This window comes from Lissotriton vulgaris, chromosome 8, assembly GCF_964263255.1.
Source record: "Lissotriton vulgaris chromosome 8, aLisVul1.2, whole genome shotgun sequence".
Taxonomy (NCBI): Eukaryota; Metazoa; Chordata; class Amphibia; order Caudata; family Salamandridae; genus Lissotriton; species Lissotriton vulgaris.
The window spans coordinates 1,431,054,713-1,431,072,482 of record NC_141696.1 but is presented as its reverse complement, the minus strand read 5'-3'; the positions used below and the strand labels follow the sequence as shown (position 1 = coordinate 1,431,072,482).

At 48.4% G+C, this 17,770-nt stretch overlaps 1 protein-coding gene across 5 annotated transcripts in view; it reads left to right on the top strand.

Moving 5' to 3' along the window:
• The window catches only part of ACP6 (acid phosphatase 6, lysophosphatidic), a 147,494-nt gene that overhangs the window by 97,071 nt on the left and 32,653 nt on the right, over positions 1-17,770 (top strand). For all 5 annotated transcript variants that reach the window (XM_086935492.1, XM_086935496.1, XM_086935493.1 and 2 more), the window contains exon 10: positions 5,354-5,519. In XM_086935492.1, coding sequence (XP_086791618.1) covers positions 5,354-5,519 — 166 coding nt within the window. The remainder of the gene's footprint in view (positions 1-5,353; positions 5,520-17,770) is intronic.

The following is a 17,770-nucleotide window of genomic DNA, read 5'->3' as shown; positions in this document are numbered from 1 at the left end:
CCTCATCCCATCCTACGTGCTTTTTAGGTCTCGCCCCTAGCGGTGCAGTGCGCAGCATTGCTCGTGCAACACAAGACATTTAGTAGGTGAAAAATGGTGTTTCAGCAGTAACCTTGGAATCGCACACGCTCGTGCGTGTGCTTTTCCTTTTGTGCGAAGCGATTGGCCTTTGCGTGCGTCTTTTTATAAAAGACTGCACGCAATTGGCCAAAGGCGGGCGCATCGCTCCGCTTTAGGCCTATTGATGTCTATTACACGCACCAAAGGCCATGTGGTTTGAATTATCGAGCCCAGGCATGAGCGAGATAATCGAAACTACATATTTCGCTGTGGGGCGCGCGCAACACTCATGTCACTTTGTCACTCACGACTCTCTCCCCGTGACCCTTCTGCGGCTTTGTCTCTCACGCACTGTCCCTCACCCCTGTGCCCCATCTCATGCACTCGCACATCCCGCAATCTCAATCGTGTGTGACACAGCAGCAGTGCCCAGCGGCCTCTCTGCCGCCAAGCATCCCTGCCCAGGCCTTGAAAGATGGCCTGAGATGTTTTGTGAGTCAGCCGCCTCCCCCGGGTGATGCTGCTTTCATCTTGGGTTATTGACATGTACTTGATCCCGTCTGCAGCGGAATTATCGTTAAAGCTGCCCCAAAGCGCACTAATCTGTATGGATCAAGCCCCGGTCTGCGCCGGATTGGCGTTTAATCTGCCAGCCTGTGGGGTAGTGAAGGCCACTGGAAGTACCGAGGCCTGACAGCTGCAAAACACGGAGGCATTGTCAGTGCAAACACAGAGGCCTGACTGTGACTAGCTGGTGCCCACACCAAGGCCTAACTGGCTTGTGCAATTAGGCCTGACGTGTGCAGGCGACTAGGCCTGACTTGTGCAAATGACTAAGCCTGACTGACATATTCAAACACTGAGGCCTGACTGACATATGTAAAAACCATGAGGCCTGACGTGTGCAAACACCGAGGCCTGACTGTGACTTGCTGGTGCACACACCGAGCCCTGACTGGCTGGTGCACCTAAATAGGCACAGTGTGCAAACAACTAGGCCTGACTGATATATGCAAACACTGAGGCCTGACTGACATATGTAAACACTGAGGCCTAATGTGTGCCGACACTGAGAACTGACTGGCTGGTGCAGAAAAATAGTTCTAACATATGCAAACACTGAGACCTGGCTTACCTGTGCAAATACAGAGGCCTGATGTGTGCAAACACTGAGGCCTGACTGGCTGCTGCAAAGAGGCATGGCACGTGCAAACACAGTGGCCTGACTGGCTGGTGCAAAGAGGCCTGACGTGCAAACAATGAGGCCTGCCCGGCTGGTGCAGTCACTAACTGCTGACAGGTGCTAGCATAGGTGAAGTGTGCCAACTGTTTACACCATTGAGGTCTGAAAGGGAAAAATGCCAAGGCCTGGCCGGTGCAACCGCTAAGGCCTGTGTGCGCAAGCCATGGTTTGGTGTTTGTAAACACAAGAGTCTGACTTCAAGATCTCTAGCCGGTGTGGACACGGACACCACTATCTGGCTGCTGCAAACGCTTTTGAGGCAGCAGTGACTTCTTGCAGGTGCGAATACCGAGGCTTGGTAGGCCTGAAACTGAGACATGGCAGGTGGAAACTCATTCCTTGTCCCAAACAAAGCGTCAGGGCGGGGCTGCAGCTGAGTGACAGCAGCAGGGTGTAACCCTGTCAGTAAACTGCACTTTTAACAGCGTTTAGTGCATTTGAGAAGAGTACTTTTCACGAGGGTCAACCAGGTGTACACATGGAGATTTAATTTATGTAAGATAGCTGAGCTGGTTTGTGTGTTGCTGCAGATGGCTGTAGCCTGTATGCCACTAGTTCTCTTCCATGAGAACCTGACTCAACCTTTCACCCCCCTGGATCACTAAAATAAACTCGGTCCATTCAGTTTGTTATAGGTCAGGGCGGTACTGTGCCGTGAGACACTGCTTTTGTTGCTGTTTTCAGTGTGCCCACCACGTCTTCAGAGAACGAGGGAAACTTAGTTAAACTTGTAAGCTTGCACAGCTGTGTGGGAAGGGACAGAAAAAGTATGTGTTCACCTGGGCCCTCTAGGTACCTGGGCATGGAACACACCCAGCATTGTTATCACCCTCTCCTCTGTGCGACAAGGGGGTTTGGCCCCAAGTTAATTCCCAATTCGTGCCATGTCCTTGGGGCCCGAAGGGTGTAAGGCTCCCTGGCAAGTAACGAGACAGACAGTGGCTGCAGACGAGGGAAAAGCAGCAACATATGAATGAAAAAACAGAATATTGTGAGATGGGAAAGTACCTACCCAGAGGCTCATAACATACCAGGACTTTCCTTTGACCCAACACTACGTTTTCGAGCTTTTACTTGCAGCTTTGGCGCTACCTCTCCCCATCCCTAAAACAAGGAAAGGATGTAGTACCGTAGGCTGTTACTCGGTGTCCCTGTGGAGTTGTAAACAAACCCCTATTAACCACATAAGGCACTGCCCACACAGGGATACCATATTATTAGCCAATGTTACTGCACCCTTTCCTTGCTTCGCGCATTTGTCTTTCTTGCTTCTGCTATTGCTGGGATAGATTAAAACAAAAAAAAATTTGCAACACCAATAAATCCAACTTTCACTAATGCAAATGCTTGTTGTATAATGCTGGGGCCTGGGCAACTGCCCAGTTCTTGGCATAAGTATATTTTAAGTGAATTGGAATATAGTTGGAGAAAGCTGGCATGATGATGTCTTCACCATGTGGGTACTCCCTGACAAATGTTGGTGGCCAGTCCTGTTCTGCTCGAAGTATATCCTAACCCCTTGAAAGTTTTTCCCCAAAAAGTGCTCTTACTGTTCTTGGTATGTCTCCCCTCATCCCGATTGTTATTTCATATAACCTTTGTGGAGAACTAACTCTGGTGTGTGCAGTCTCAACTGTGATTTACTTATTCAAGTCCACTATCTCCAGAAGTTCCTTCAGGTTCTGGTGAGCTATTGTTACTTCTGCTGCACTGTCCAGCGTTGTCTGAGCCCATTCTCCATTTTTTAGTTGTGTTCTCAGAATTCTCGGCTTGTCTGATCTTCAGACCTGCTACCTTCTTGGTGAATTTAGGTTTTTATTTATTTTTCGTGTTGATAGCCTTTGTAGCTTCACGCGTTCTTCTTTGTGGTCTGAATGTTCATTTTCTTTCGTATGTCTGTGGCAATATCTGAAAAGTACAAGAGGAAAGTGTATCAGTATCCTGATACCTGTCACGTTTTTTCTAATTATCCCTATTCCTGAGGTTAAACCTCATTTCCGAAGGCTCCCTTTGAGGAGACCTACCTCTGGATTGAGAACATTTCTCTTTTGAATGGTGTTTGTTTTTTTCCCACTTCTTTTTAGAAGAAGTAGGATTTTGTTTATTAGAGTCCTTCTCAGGAACTCTAGACAGTTATGGAATCAACTGTGTAATTCTATTAATTCTTGTGTTTGATTAAGTAATTCCTCATCTGACATTGCTTCAATGAGGTGTGTAGCCGGCTAAAATCGGCCATGTTGCTCCTGCTCTACCTAGTGGACCGAACCTGGTAATGTGAGGGTAATGTTTTAGGGCGCCTTTAAACCAGAGATTATGCTCCTGGTATGTGATTGGAATTTCAATATCCTCGAAAGGAATCTATTCCTCAGGTGGTTCATCTTCTTTAATAATGATACGTTTTAGAGTGATTGCTCTCCCTAATTTCGGATGGATGTTTATAACACATCGGTTTCAATTAAACCTGTAAGATTAAAAGCTGTTACCACTTGGTCAACCGCAGCTACACCTTTTCGGTGTTAGTTTCCCCGTTCTGGGACATTGTTTTTGAAAAATGTAGAACAAGTTTTCAAGGAAACCAAGATACAGTGCACAATATTTTGGAACTCTGTATCCTTCAACATTGAACAAACCAAACAGCTAATACATAGTATTTTCGTCCGACTCCGCTTTGGCGGATATTAACCCTACCCACTCCAGACGTCTTATCGAGTCTTATGAGTAGGGGTCTCTGAGAAAAGCACGACTGAGTTACTTCTGTTTCTATTGTTAAATTAGTGCATTACCAAACCGCTGGGCGCCTTGTAGTGTAGTTCCTATTTCCCTAATAGGCTCTGTGCATTCGAATAATATACACTATAGTTTTGGCATAGAACTGAGGTCAGTATGCCCCTATTGAGTACATTAAACTTAATTACAGTTTCATTTAGTCAATCGTGCATGCTTAGTTTCTTCAGAGTTACACAGGAGATAGACTGCCGTTTCAATAAAAGGATTTATTGAACAGTATTGTTTCGGGTGTAAGAGATATGAGCTGTTACAATCGTAAGACAGTATGTGAGATTATTTACAGCGTAAGCAAGTAGAAAGAAATAATACTGCAATAGCATTGTCTTTTAGCTAGGACACATATTCATATACATATATATAAATCAGACCTGGATAGGTGCTGAATCCTATTCACAAAAGGGTGTTTGTTTCCTCGTCTTAAAGTATATCATATGTTTAGTGTGTTGCACATTCTCACAAGGAGAATAGTGTTTTCAGTGAGGGTATGATCTAACCCACACCTAAGTTAATGAAGGCAGCAAGGTTGCTAATTAAAATTATCCTCGACGAGTACAGCGATCAGCCTGTAGCAGCTAAAAATCAGCCATATGGCCTTCCTCCTATTCTAGATTGTTTGCCAGGTTTTTCCACAGCTCCTAGTCTCTTCCAGTGTGCTTTTCCAGCTTCAGTAAGTCTGTTTGACCTTAGTAACATTATGTTTTTCTTGTATTCTTGCATTTCGTGAAGAGCGAAGGACATTGGTGTAAAATTACCAAACGTATTTTGTATTCATCAAAAAGTTTGCAGCTTTATGAAGTCATTCAGTTATGAGTGGACCTTCCACACATCTGAAATTCCTCTCATATTCAAAGAAACAATCAGTAAATGCATGAATCTTAATGTTGCTACAGACGTCGATGGGAAATTCTGTTGCTAAGCTCAAAATGGACAAATGCAGAATGGAAGAGGGATAGGCACTGATTAACAAGGCGTAAGGTTGGATATCAAACTGCAGCATATGTTTAAAGTAGTGAAGGAACTTGACCAAGTAACTGAATCTGGTTGATCCATATCTTCCTTCACACCTTGTTTCATTTTATTTTGTATCGAAATGCGTTCTGGTGTTCTGCTATTTTGTTGTCCCTCTATAGTGGATGCATGTAAAATAGTGCTTTGTGCATGAAAACATAATATGATCAGTCTCCTTATAAATGTATTAACAAATATTCATGTGAACAGTACTCGCAGCCATGACAGCCCGGTTGGTCTTTTCTATCCCTGCAGAAAACTGTTCCTCTTTGCTGTCCATGATGTTACCATCATCCCCATTCTTATGGTCTTTGGAATTTTTGACAAAAAATGGCCTCCATATGCCTCCGACTTGACCCTGGAGTTGTACCAGCACAAGCGTTCGCAGGAGTGGTTTACACGGCTGTGTTACAATGGAGAGGTAAAGAACGAAGACTTTTATATCCAATGATGCTCAATTTAACTGTTATTTGAACTTTCTGTCACAAACTGAAGTCTGTAAATTCCACTGTATATTGTCTGTTTACACAGCTGATTAAGATAGTTTTTTATTTCTGTGTCTGTTTAAGGGCCTGTCAAGTTTATGTAATTGGCATGTTGGGTATGAAATGATTTACTGATGCTTACTATTTATCCATGCTGTTTCAATGCCTGCAAGTCTTACTTCTTGGATGAAGCTACCATTGTCTACATTTTTGGCAAGCAGCTTGATTTCATAGTATTTAGCCAGGTCTTCAGTGAACATGAAATACTAAAGATGCCAGTAACTCACTTAACAACTGATCCACAGAAGTAAAGGTTGCATAGCAGCTGCTTGGTTTCAGTACTTAGATTTTGTTAGAAATTGGGTTACTGTTTGACTAGGGTGAACCCTGGTCAAGGAGCAATCGCAATCCTAGTTGAGGTCAGAGGCAGGCAATCCCAAAACTAATCGGTGCTCACCCTCTGGTAGCTTGGCACAGAGCAGTCAGGCTTCACTTCGAGGCAATGTGTAAAGTATTTGTTCAACACTTCAAACAGTAAAACAGGGAAATCACCACACAAAATAATTCCAAGTTAGAAGATAGATAGATAGAAGAAGATAGATCTGACTTAAATAAAACAAGACCAAAACGCCAAAAATCGAGTTAGTAGAACAAAAAAAATTGATTTTTAACGTTTGTAGTGAAAAATAGCACCAAAAAGCAGAAAACGCTATTTGGGATATCTGGTCGCGCCGGACCAGGACAAAGTAACAAGTTGAGGCTGACCGCGATGGAGTGCGGGTCAGCTAAAGGGACCTAGTTAGGTCCACTCAACAGACTACCTTAAATCCTGGTTCCGGAGCCTTGCATGGATCGGCGTTGAAGATGCCCCATGCTTCGGTACCAAGATGTAATGAGAGTGCAGTTCAAGGTCCTCTTGCGTCGACATCGTGAATTCTGTTAATGGGGCTTGCGATGTCAAGTCCGGTGTTGAGCATGTGAGGCGCAGCAGAGGTGTTGCATCAGTTCTGATGAGTGAGTGGTGAAGGTGCAATTCAGTGTTTCTGCGTCATCGTGCAGTGACGGTTCCAAAGGCAGTGTGTAGGTCCAAGGATGCGGGAGGTAGCCACGATATGAGCTTTCTGTGACACGCAACAACAGTGATGCATCAGTTCTGCTCACGGGTGCATTGCTCAGCAGAGAAAATGCATTGGTTCCGCTGGCAAGCACTTATGCCCACTTCCAAGGGTCCAGGACTGGGGTGGCACCATGTGTCAGAAGAGACTGGCAGCAGGCAGAGTCCAGGTGCAGTGGTTGGAAGCCTTTAAAGTCCCTGAGGTTTCAGATCAGGAGGCCAGCAAAAATCTCTTGTAGTCACTCTGTGTTTTGGAGTCAAGAGATTCAGGCTCAGTCCTTCTCACCCAGCTTAGAGGGCAGTAGATCAGCACAGCAAAGCAGGAGTCCAGCAGAGTGACAGTCCTTTGGCAGCAGAGCAGTCCTTCTTCCTGGCAGAGTATCCACTAGTCCAGAAGTGTACTGAATTGGTGGTGCCTGAGGTCCAGTAATTCTACCCAGTGGTGCCTTTGAAACGGGGAAGTCTTCAAAGACATGCCTTTGACGTGCTCAGCGGTCATTCCGTCCTGCCCTGTTTCCAGACCCACTGCAGGGGGTATGCAGCCCTTTGTGTGAGGTCAGGACACAGCCTATTCAGGTGTAAGTGAAGCTTTGCCCAGCTCCTCCCTACTATCCTGCTGGAGATGGCACACTGAAACACGTCTAAGGAAATACACAAAGCCCACAACTACACCCAGTCATGTGATCAGAGTCAGGCACCAAATGGCTAAAGCAAAAAAATGCGAACTTTATAAAAGTAGCATTTTCAGAATTGTAATTTAAAATACGACTTTACCATAAATTAGGGTTCGAGGCATGTGGGCTGCTGAATTCATATCTGTGCATAGATCGCCGCCTAGTGTTGGGTCCGGATGATTGCACATTGTTGTCCTGGAAGAGTCTTCGAAGTATCACGAGATAGGTGGCTCCTCCCCTGGACTACAGTGCGCATGGGCATCGACTCCATCCCCAGATTGTTTTTTTCCGCCATTGGGTTCGGATGTGTTTCGGTTCCCTCTGTCGGAATCGATAGTTGTTTAACTTACTTTGCTCGAGACCAAAATGTCTTTAGGACTTGCGTTGGTATTGTCTATCGTTCGGGTTCGTATTTCCTCGGCTCCGAACCGACACTGCCCTTCCGCGTGCTTTCGGCGCGGACGGGCCTACACGACGCTCCAACCTACTTCCATCATGGAACGAAGTCCATTTAAACGGTGCACGGTGTGTGCCTCGAAGTATCCGCATATCGACGTACACCCGGTGTTCAATAAGTGTTTGTCGCCGGACCGCGACGAGGCCAAGTGAATGGCCTGCTCCAAGTTCCGGTCAAAGAAGACACTCAAGCTCCGCCGAGCTGCACGCCTGGAGGCCCAGCGATCGGCACCACCTCCTACAGACATCTTCGACACGGAGGATGTCGGCGACGACCCTATCCAGGAGATCACAGAATCTAACCCGGCGTCGGAGGTCAAGGACGACTACGACGCGGAAGATGAGGATTTCGATGAACTCGTCGAGGAGGTAGGGGACGACGACGGGGCCCTTGCCACCGTAGAGGATAGCTCGGACGAGGAGCTTCCTCGGACTGACTCCAGGGCCAGCCACCATTCTAAGGCCCAGGTCGAGGGATCGCCTTCGGGCCTTACCCAAAGCCTTGATTCCCGTCCTACGGCTCCGCCATCCGGCCCGGCCACGGACATTGGTACGGCACCACTCACGGTACAGAAACCGAAAGGGAAACCATCGGTCTCGACGCCAGTCGCCAGACGTATCGAAACCGAAAGCGCTAGTCACACTGGTCGGATCGAAGACTTCGGAGGCCTCGGCGCCAAAGAAATCTAAGATGGCCGTCGAGCTCAAGGGCCACGCCAAAATGGCCGACCCGAAGGCTACTGTATCGAAGCCGAAGGTTAAAAAGACCGACGCAGCTGCATCGGCGCCGAAGACGGTCGACGCACATACGAGTCGCCTCGATCCCAAGAAGGCCGACTAACATAAGAAGGCCACTCTCGGAGGAGGAGCCAAGATGGCGATCGGAGCGGACGCGTAAGCTCCCGGCTCCGCCAGCCCTTGAGCCCCGTCGAGCTATCCTGCCTACCATCCTGCCCGACTCATCGACTGCTCTGACGGGGGCGAAGTGCTGCTGTCGTACATGTTCCTCCGGACTCTCAGCTCGTCCGGAAGGCTTAGATAACCTGGTGCCCGTCCCGACGCCATTGCCCCAGCGCTCCTCGCCGCTCAATACCGGACCTCGGCGTAGTGGGGACGAGCATCCTGCCTGCAGAGCGCCCGCACCCTGAAAGAGGCAGCTCTCCTTGGAACGTGGTCAACAGCGTCCCGGGTGCCGTGGAGTACTAAACATCGCGATCGGCACGCGACTGCAGGGACGACCGCACGGCACTCCGGCTCCTTTGTTTGTTCTGAGAGGGGACAACTCGCCTACGTTGTGGGACTCGCCCGACTCTGGCTGACCGCCCGTTTGCCCTACCTGCCTGAATCTGCTGACGGGGGCTCCTCACTGGCGACGCTATATTGTAACTTGCAGCGGTGGGAGACGGAGCAACAGCTGGCCCATGTCGCACCCCCCAGGCTCCTGTGACTGGCCTGTGGGCGCTATGGATGTCCCCGCTGACCCGTGGGACGAAGATGGACGTCCGCCATTGCCCCTTGCCTGTGATGCCGTTGCCGGGCCGGAGATTGACTTGCCTGCACCCACCGGTGATACGGGCGGGGGGGGCGAGCTGCCTACCCTGTCCTATGGAGATGTCCTGTTTGCCCTGTGTGAACTGCGGGCGACGCTACTGCGAGAATCCCAGGGGCTTAGTGCCAAGCTCGACGACATTGCCTCGGACCTGGCGCAGATTCGGAAGGGCTGCTCTCAGCAACCACTGATCGCTCCCCGGATGGTTCCTGCTAATGATACTGTGTTGCCGAGTGTTTCCAGTGGGACTGAGTTTCGTTCTGCCATGACTGGCTTTTGCGGACGATCGAACACCGACTCTGCCTGTGATACATTGTTCCCACATTCGGCTACTGTTTTATCACCTTCGCTGTTATTATTGAAGATGGGACTGCTGTCTGTTCTACTCCTGGCCCCCATGAAAATTCTTTCATCAGAGCCTCCGCCTTTTCCCCTGTTGTATCTGATTTCTCAGAGTACTTCTGTGACTCTTTTTATTGTGACCGATGCATTAATGGGTATGTGGCGCCGTCCATTTTGTATTCGTGAGTCTACCCCTTCTTTTTTGCTTCCATCTTGTTCCTTTGTTGTGGAGGGGATCGACACTCATGGAGGGTTATGTACTGAAGGGCGTCCGAAATCGGGCCAGGGTTAGGCAGTCTCTCTGCTGCACGGTTCTCATACCTGAAGGGGGTTGGGTTTAGGATGTTATGTGGGGGGGCTGTATGACCACACGCAGGGTGTAACTTGATTTTTCCAGCTGGTTGGATGTTATTGGCTATGGCTCAGCTCTCGCTCTCAGAGCATCCTTTGTGTCATTGCACTCTTGTTTACGGCATAGTCGGCGCTCCAACAGGCTATCCTGGTACCTAGTGAGCCGCCGGCTCTGTTGACTTTCTTTTGGGTGCCTGACTTGCCAGCAACGTTCGGTGGGACGGGGGGTTGCCTGTGAAGGGTGGCGTCCATTTTATTTCTCTTTGTCTCTGCAATGCCTGGGGCGGCCATCTTAGTCTTTGTTCTGGCTGGGGCGGGTACCATGGTGTAATGATCGCTTACGACTTATATAGAGCTAGGGGGCTCCGGGTGGCAACTTGTATTGGCCTCTTTGACGTGGTTCATAAATGCGGCGCCTTTTTGGCGCGTATCAACGCTTCAGCTCCTCACATCTAATTTGCTTCTTGTCTATCCTGACACCTTCGACTGTGATTGGAGCTGCTCATATCCTGTTGTCTACTTTACACGTGGGGTGGTGATTTACGGGTCCGATCCACGCTCTGGGTATACCTGCATTTGTACCCCCCTTGCTTTTTTGGCCTTTGTCTTTTAGATTCCGATGGCGTAGGAATCGATATTGGCTGGGTGCCCGGGAGTTCTGTTATTGTATTGGCTCCTCCCCACCTTCTTTACTGGGAGATCTGGGACTGTCCTTCCTTGCTCCCTTTATCACTAGTGAATGTTTTTCTTTGCCTTTTCTCCTCTTCAAGAGTGAGAATCTTTATTTCTTTTCGTTTCTTCTTTTCTCTTCTCTATATTTCGGGTTCTTTAAAGGGCGACAGGCACTTTACCGGGGGGGGGGGTAGGCCGTAGCCTCCGGATTGTTGTAGGGTGGGGGGGTAGATTTAGTTTTTCTTCTTAGTTTCTATGGGCCTTATTTTTCTAAAATTTCTGCGCTTTCTTGTTCTGTTTTCTGTTCTGGGTCTGTCATGGGATTAGTAGGGAGTGGGTGGCGCTGTAGGTGGTGCGTAAATGTGTGCTGATACTCCTGCTGTTTTGCATTATACGGCCATACTGGTGGGGTGTTTATCGCTACTGTTGTTCTTAATTATGCTGCCTACTCATGTTGTGAAGCTAATGTATGGACTCAGCTCTCCTCGAACCTATTCTTCACTGACTTATATTTCGATCAAAATTTAAAAAAACTTAAACCTTCATTGCTCCTTCCTTGGCGACATGTTCCCACATAGTGTAACTGCTACTAATTGATGCTATATTGCCTGATGCCGCTGGGGAACCGCATTGCTTACATCTGTGCCTACAGTATCGTGGCCGGCCTGATGGTTGTAGGCCCGTATTTGTTCTCCTTCTCATGCACAATAAAGGTTTTCAAAAATTAAAAAAAAAAAAAAAAGAAGGCCACTCTCGACCCGAAGAAGCGGCAGGACGACCCCAAGTCTCTCACTGCCTCGCTTCCACTCGACAAGGCCAAGGGGGCAACGACGTCGGCTCCGAAGACCGCGTCATTGGTCGCCGTCCCGAAACCAGCTTCAGAAGACTCTCTCGAGCCGGTGCGTCCCTCCGCCTCGTTCACTAAGAAGGTTACGGAGTCCCTTCAACGTATTATTGAGGGGGCCGCAGCAGTCGAGCCGAAGGACCCTGTGCCGCCCAAGCCTCTTCAAAAACCAGCAAAGACGCCAGCGCCTATTCTGTTCACGCCGCCGCCGAAGACGGCGCCGAAGGCTTTCACAACAAAACCTGGGGCCGGAGTGCCCGTGAAGATCGCTTCGACGCCGAAGGCATCGTTAGTGGTCCCAAGCCCACGGCGCCAGCCGCTAGCAGAAGAGGAGCGTCAGGAGGTGATCATCGACGCCAACACGGGCAAGCTCTCTCTCCTTAAGAGAAAGATCACCCCTGAACCACAATTGGAGCATTACCAAATTCCACTTAAGAAAAAGATGGACTCTGCTGGTGCCTCTGCCTCTATGGAGCCTGTATCACCACAAGCACATGAACTTCCACCCACTCATTCCCATGTGGAGGAGGGTGACGGCAACGACGAGGATGAGTATACCTATCCAGTCTACTCAGACCCAGAAGATGTGACTGAGCCATGGTCTGCTGGTGGCGATCCTGGGGACCCGCAGTCAGGGCAGGAGCCTCAGCTTTTTTCAGCCAAAACTTCCCCAACAGAAGACTCTGCAGCTTTCAATGCACTCATTGAAAGGGCGGCAGCCAATCATGACGTCGATCTCCATGCTGACCCAGTGGACGTCGACTTCCTTTTTGACACCTTTTCAGTGTCTGAAAAAACTGTAAAAACTTTACCAATGCTAAAAGGGGTGTTGAAACATGCGGCAGAAGTCTTCAAGGAGCCCACCCGAGCAAGAGTCATCAACCCACGTATCGACAAGAAGTACAAGGCAGCGCCCACTGATCCTACTTACATCAAAGGACAGTTGCCTCTGGATTCCCTGTTTTTCTCCAATGCACGCAAACGAGCCAACTCACAAACTACGGGTGATGCTCCTCCCCCAGATAAGGAATCCAAAGTTTTTGAGGCCTCGGGGAAAAGGGTGGCTGCGCAGGCAGCCAACATATGGCGCATATCCAACACACAGACGCTACTGGCGCGATATGACATGGCACACTATGACACTCTAGAGACCCTTTTACAGCACTTACCCGATCAATATAAGGAAGCAGCAGAAATGTTGATACAGGAGGGGAAGCTCATCACCAATGCTTCAATTAAGTGCGCTCTGGACGTGGCTGACACCGCCTCAAGAGCAATTAACACTAGCGTTCTACTTCGTAGACATGCATGGCTCAGAATATCCGGTTTCAAGCCAAACATTCAAACTACCAGACTGTCAACCCAGACCACCTGTTTGGCCCAGAGGTTGATACCACCCTCGAGAAATTGAAAAAGGACACCGACACTGCAAAATCTATGTGTGCCTTGTTGTCCCAGCAGTTTCGGGGTGGTTCCTTTCGTCGCTCCAATAATAGAGGCACCTCGAGGGGTCAACTGGCACAGTCAACGCAATTCTACAAGAGCAACACCCAACCTTCCTATACCAACAAGGGTCGGGGTGGATACCGTGGCAACAACGTCAAGGGCAGAGGACGTGGAAATAACCGCTCCAGGTCCTCCACCGCCAACAAACAGTGACGCCTTGTCACTGCCCCCCGACCACACAACACCGGTTGGGGGGAGACTCCAGCGGTTCCTGCCCATGTGGAAGTCCATCACCACGGACAGGTGGGTCAGATCTCTTATCCAATACGGTTATTGTCTGGAGCTCACATCCACTCCACCCAACATACCCCCAAAGAACCGTCCTATGTCCGGCGAGCACTTGCATTTGTTGCAGCAAGAAGTCAACGTCATGCTGCAAAAAGGGGCAATAGAGCTCGTGCCCCTGCAGGAAAGAGGTACGGGAGTTTACTCCCTGTACTTTCTGATTCCAAAGAAGGACGGATCCCTCGGGCCCATCCTAGACCTCATACCGCTCAACTTTTACATTCTGTCAGAACATTTCCATATGCTCACGCTGCAGCAGGTTCTCCCACTGCTTCGGTAGGGGGACTTCCTAGCAACTCTGGACCTAAAGGATGCGTTCTTCCACATTCCACTGCATCCTTCACACAGAAAGTACCTCAGATTCACCATTCAAAACCAGCACCACCAGTTCAAGGTTTTGCCTTTTGGGGTCACCACGGCGCCCAGGGTTTTCACAAAGTGCCTGGCGACGGTGGCGGCGCATCTGAGACGTCAAAACATCCACGTCTACCCCTATCTGGACGACTGGCTCATTCAGGCGAAGTCGGCCCAGCAGTGCGCCGACCACGTGTCCCACACCATTCACCTTCTGCACGATTTGGGGTTCTCACTGAATTACCCGAAATCCCATCTCCAGCCCGCCCACATACGGCAGTATCTGGGTGCGACCATAAACACTCTGGCGGCCACAGCGCAGCCGAATTCAGTGAGAATCAACAGAATTCAATCGCTGATCCAAAGATTCAGTCCTCAACACTCGCTTCCAGCAAGAGTGTTCATGCAGTTGATGGGCATGATGGCCTCCTGCATCTCCATAGTCCCACACGCGAGACTACATATGCGTCCGCTTCAGGAGTGCTTAGCACGTCAGTGGACTCAGGCTCACGGGCAGTTGAAAGACCTAGTGTTGGTGAGCGGTCGGGCATACAACTCTCTGTATTGGTGGAATCCACAAAACCTTTGCAAGGGCCGACTGTTTCAAGAGCCTGTACCGCAGATTATCCTGACGACGGACGCTTCTCTCCAGGGATGGGGAGCGCATGTACTCCAATACACGGTGCAGGGACTATGGACGCTACAGCAAAGGAAGATGCACATCAATGTACTGGAACTGATGGCGATCTTCATGGCCTTAAAGGCATTCAAAGTACATTTGTGCAACAAGGTTGTGTTGATCCGGACGGCAACATGACGGCCATGTACTACATTCAGAAGCAGGGAGGAACACACTCTCCACAGCTGTCTCATCTGGCTCAGAGCATGTGGAAGTGGGCCATTCAGAGGAACATCTTCCTCATGGCAGAGCATCTCCCGGCCAAAGACAATCAGATGGCGGACCTGCTCAGCAGGCACAGCCACCAAATGCACGAGTGGGAGATACATCCATCAGTACTCCAACCGTACTTCCAAAGGTGGGGTCATCCAGAGATAGACCTGTTCGCCACAAGGGAGAACGCAAAATGCCAAAGCTTCGCCGCCAGGTTCCCACACCCGCAATCGCAGGGCAATGCGATATGGATGAACTGGTCAGGCAGATTTGCGTACGCTTTTCCCCCAGCACCTCTGATACCGCTGGTGGCGCGCAAGCTCAGGCAGCACTCGATGACTCTCATCCTAGTTGCTCCAACGTGGGCTCGCCAACCATGGTACACCACATTTCTGGAACTTTCCGTGGTACCGCATCAAAGGCTTCATCTCACACCCAGCCTTTTGACGCAGAGCCATGGCGACATTCAGCACCCAGATCCGCAACAGCTCAACCTGGCGATCTGGCTCCTGAAGTCCTAGAGTTTGGCTACCTCAACCTTCCTCCCAATTGTATGGACATCATTCGGGAGGCTAGGAAGCCCACTACTAGAGCATGTTATGCGGCAAAATGGAAGCGGTTTGTCATCTATTGCGCAAACCACACCATTGATCCACTAGATGCTTCTATTCAGAACATCGTCTGTTACCGGTTCCATCTATACAAGTGTAATTTGGCATATACTTCCATTCGCATTCACCTGTCTGCGATGGCCGCTTACCTCCAAAATAGACAGCACCTTTCACTTTTCAAGGTGCCTGCCATCAAAGCTTTTCTGGAAGGCCTCAAAAGAGTCATTCCGCCACGGACTCAACCAGCTCCTGAATGGAACCTCAATGTGGTTCTTACAAGACTAATGGGTCCTCCCTTTGAGCCACTACATTCCTGCGAGATCCAGTTCTTAACGTGGAAAGTGGCTTTCCTGGTAGCAATTACATCGCTACGGAGGGTTAGTGAACTTCAGGCCCTCACAATCCAAGAGCCTTTCTTCCAAGTTCATTCAAACAGGGTAGTGCTCCGCACTAACCCTAAATTTCTACCCAAAGTTGTGTCTCAATTCCACATCAACCAAACCATTGAGTTGTCAGTGTTCTTTCAGAATCCAGAGTCACTGGCGGAGCGGATGCTCCATACCCTTGACGTTAAACGGGCCCTAATGTATTACATTGATAGGACCAAAGATTTTAGGAAGACTAAGCAGCTTTTTGTTGCCTTTGCGCCACATCACAAAGGTAACCCTATTTCAAAGGCTGGTATTGCTAGGTGGATTGTGAAATGTATTCAAATCTGCTATGCAAAGGCAAATGCACTCTTACCATTCCACCAAGAGCCCACTCCACTAGAAAGTTGGGGGCCTCTATGGCTTTTCTAGGTAACATTCCCTTAGAGGACATATGTAGAGCAGCCACATGGTCTACCACACACACATTTACCAAGCATTACTGTGTAGACGTACACTCCAAACAGCAGGCAGCTGTAGGGCAGGCTGTTCTCAAGACACTTTTCCAAACTGCTGCAGCTGGCACGGACGGCCGCCGCTAATGGAGGGACTGCTATGTATTCTATGCACAGATATGAATTCAGCAGCCCACATGCCTCGAACTGCAAATGCTACTTACCAGTATGCATCTGTTCTTGGCATGTAGGGCTGCTGACATTCATATCGCCCGCCCTCCTCCCCGGCGCCTGTAGCAGCTGCAGTGTTCACATATCATTTCATGGCACGGTCATCATTCACGAAGTTTCACTCCATCTTGGCCACAATGGCTAAAAACAATCTGGGGATGGAGTCGATGCCCATGCGCACTGTAGTCCAGGGGAGGAGCCACCTATCTCGTGATACTTCGAAGACTCTTCCAGGACAACAATGTGCAATCATCCGGACCCAACACTAGGCGGCGATCTATGCACAGATATGAATGTCAGCAGCCCTACATGCCAAGAACAGATGCATACTGGTAAGTAGCATTTGCAATTTTAAATGACGATTCCAGAGAGTGTAAACTTGAATCCGTTATTTTTTCCCCTTTGGAAATTACACATATAAAAAGTAGAAGGTATTTCCAATGTTATTCTGTGTGAGGCAGTAGTGAAAAACAAATGTAAACGTTTTTTTCTACCAGGACACGTTAAACCAAAAAGTACATGTCCTGCCTTTCAGATACATGGCACCCTGCCCTCTAGTTTGTCTGGAGCCTACCATAGGGGTGACTTATATGTATGAAAAGGGAAGATTTGCGCCTGGCAAAAGGCTTATTTTGACTTGTAGTAAAAAAGAAAAAGGTAAACAGAGCACACCTTTTTTAGCAAATGAAATCTGATATATTCTCAATCTTTGTGCAGTCAATTTAGTCAAAATACAAGTGTTGTAAGTGTGCTACGCAGTATATGTGGGCTGCCTAATCCACATTAGATATGAATGAAAAGTAATCAAGAGAACGCTTACTTGATAACCTGTGTGCACTACAGAAAAAGTCTGTCTGGTAAACATTTTTGACACACTTTCAACGATTTTATAATCCAACCAGAGTAACAAAGTACACAAAAATAATTATTAACACAAGTTATTAGCACAATGTATACATGAATATACTTGAAATCACGAAGTTAAATCATCAACATTGTTTTTTTGAATACATCGTATTTATACAGTTAAATTTTTTGGTTCAACCCCAAAACATTTCGAATGAGCCCGATGCATTTCGGGACCTCAGTCCCGTCTTAGGGGGCCACTGAAATTCAAAACAAACACAATATTTCGTTCCATAAAATATCCAAGAAAACATCATAAATTAATGCTACCAAATCGTAAGATCCCACGAAATGGTTGCAATGTGCTTGAAGGATAGGCACGCACCTTAATCAGCCCCCCATGTGGTAAAAAATGATAATATCGAACATGTGACCCACCAATAAACAAGACGCACATATAATGGGAAAAATGTAGCAGCGTGAACTTGTGACAATAATAGAATACAAACAAGAGAGCAACCTCACGGAAACCACAGGACAACAAAAAATGAAAAAAACGAAGAAACGCCATCAGTTCAAACCACAAAGTACCTGGATGTTGAACATATGTACCAATATGCTGCGAAAACCATCTTGA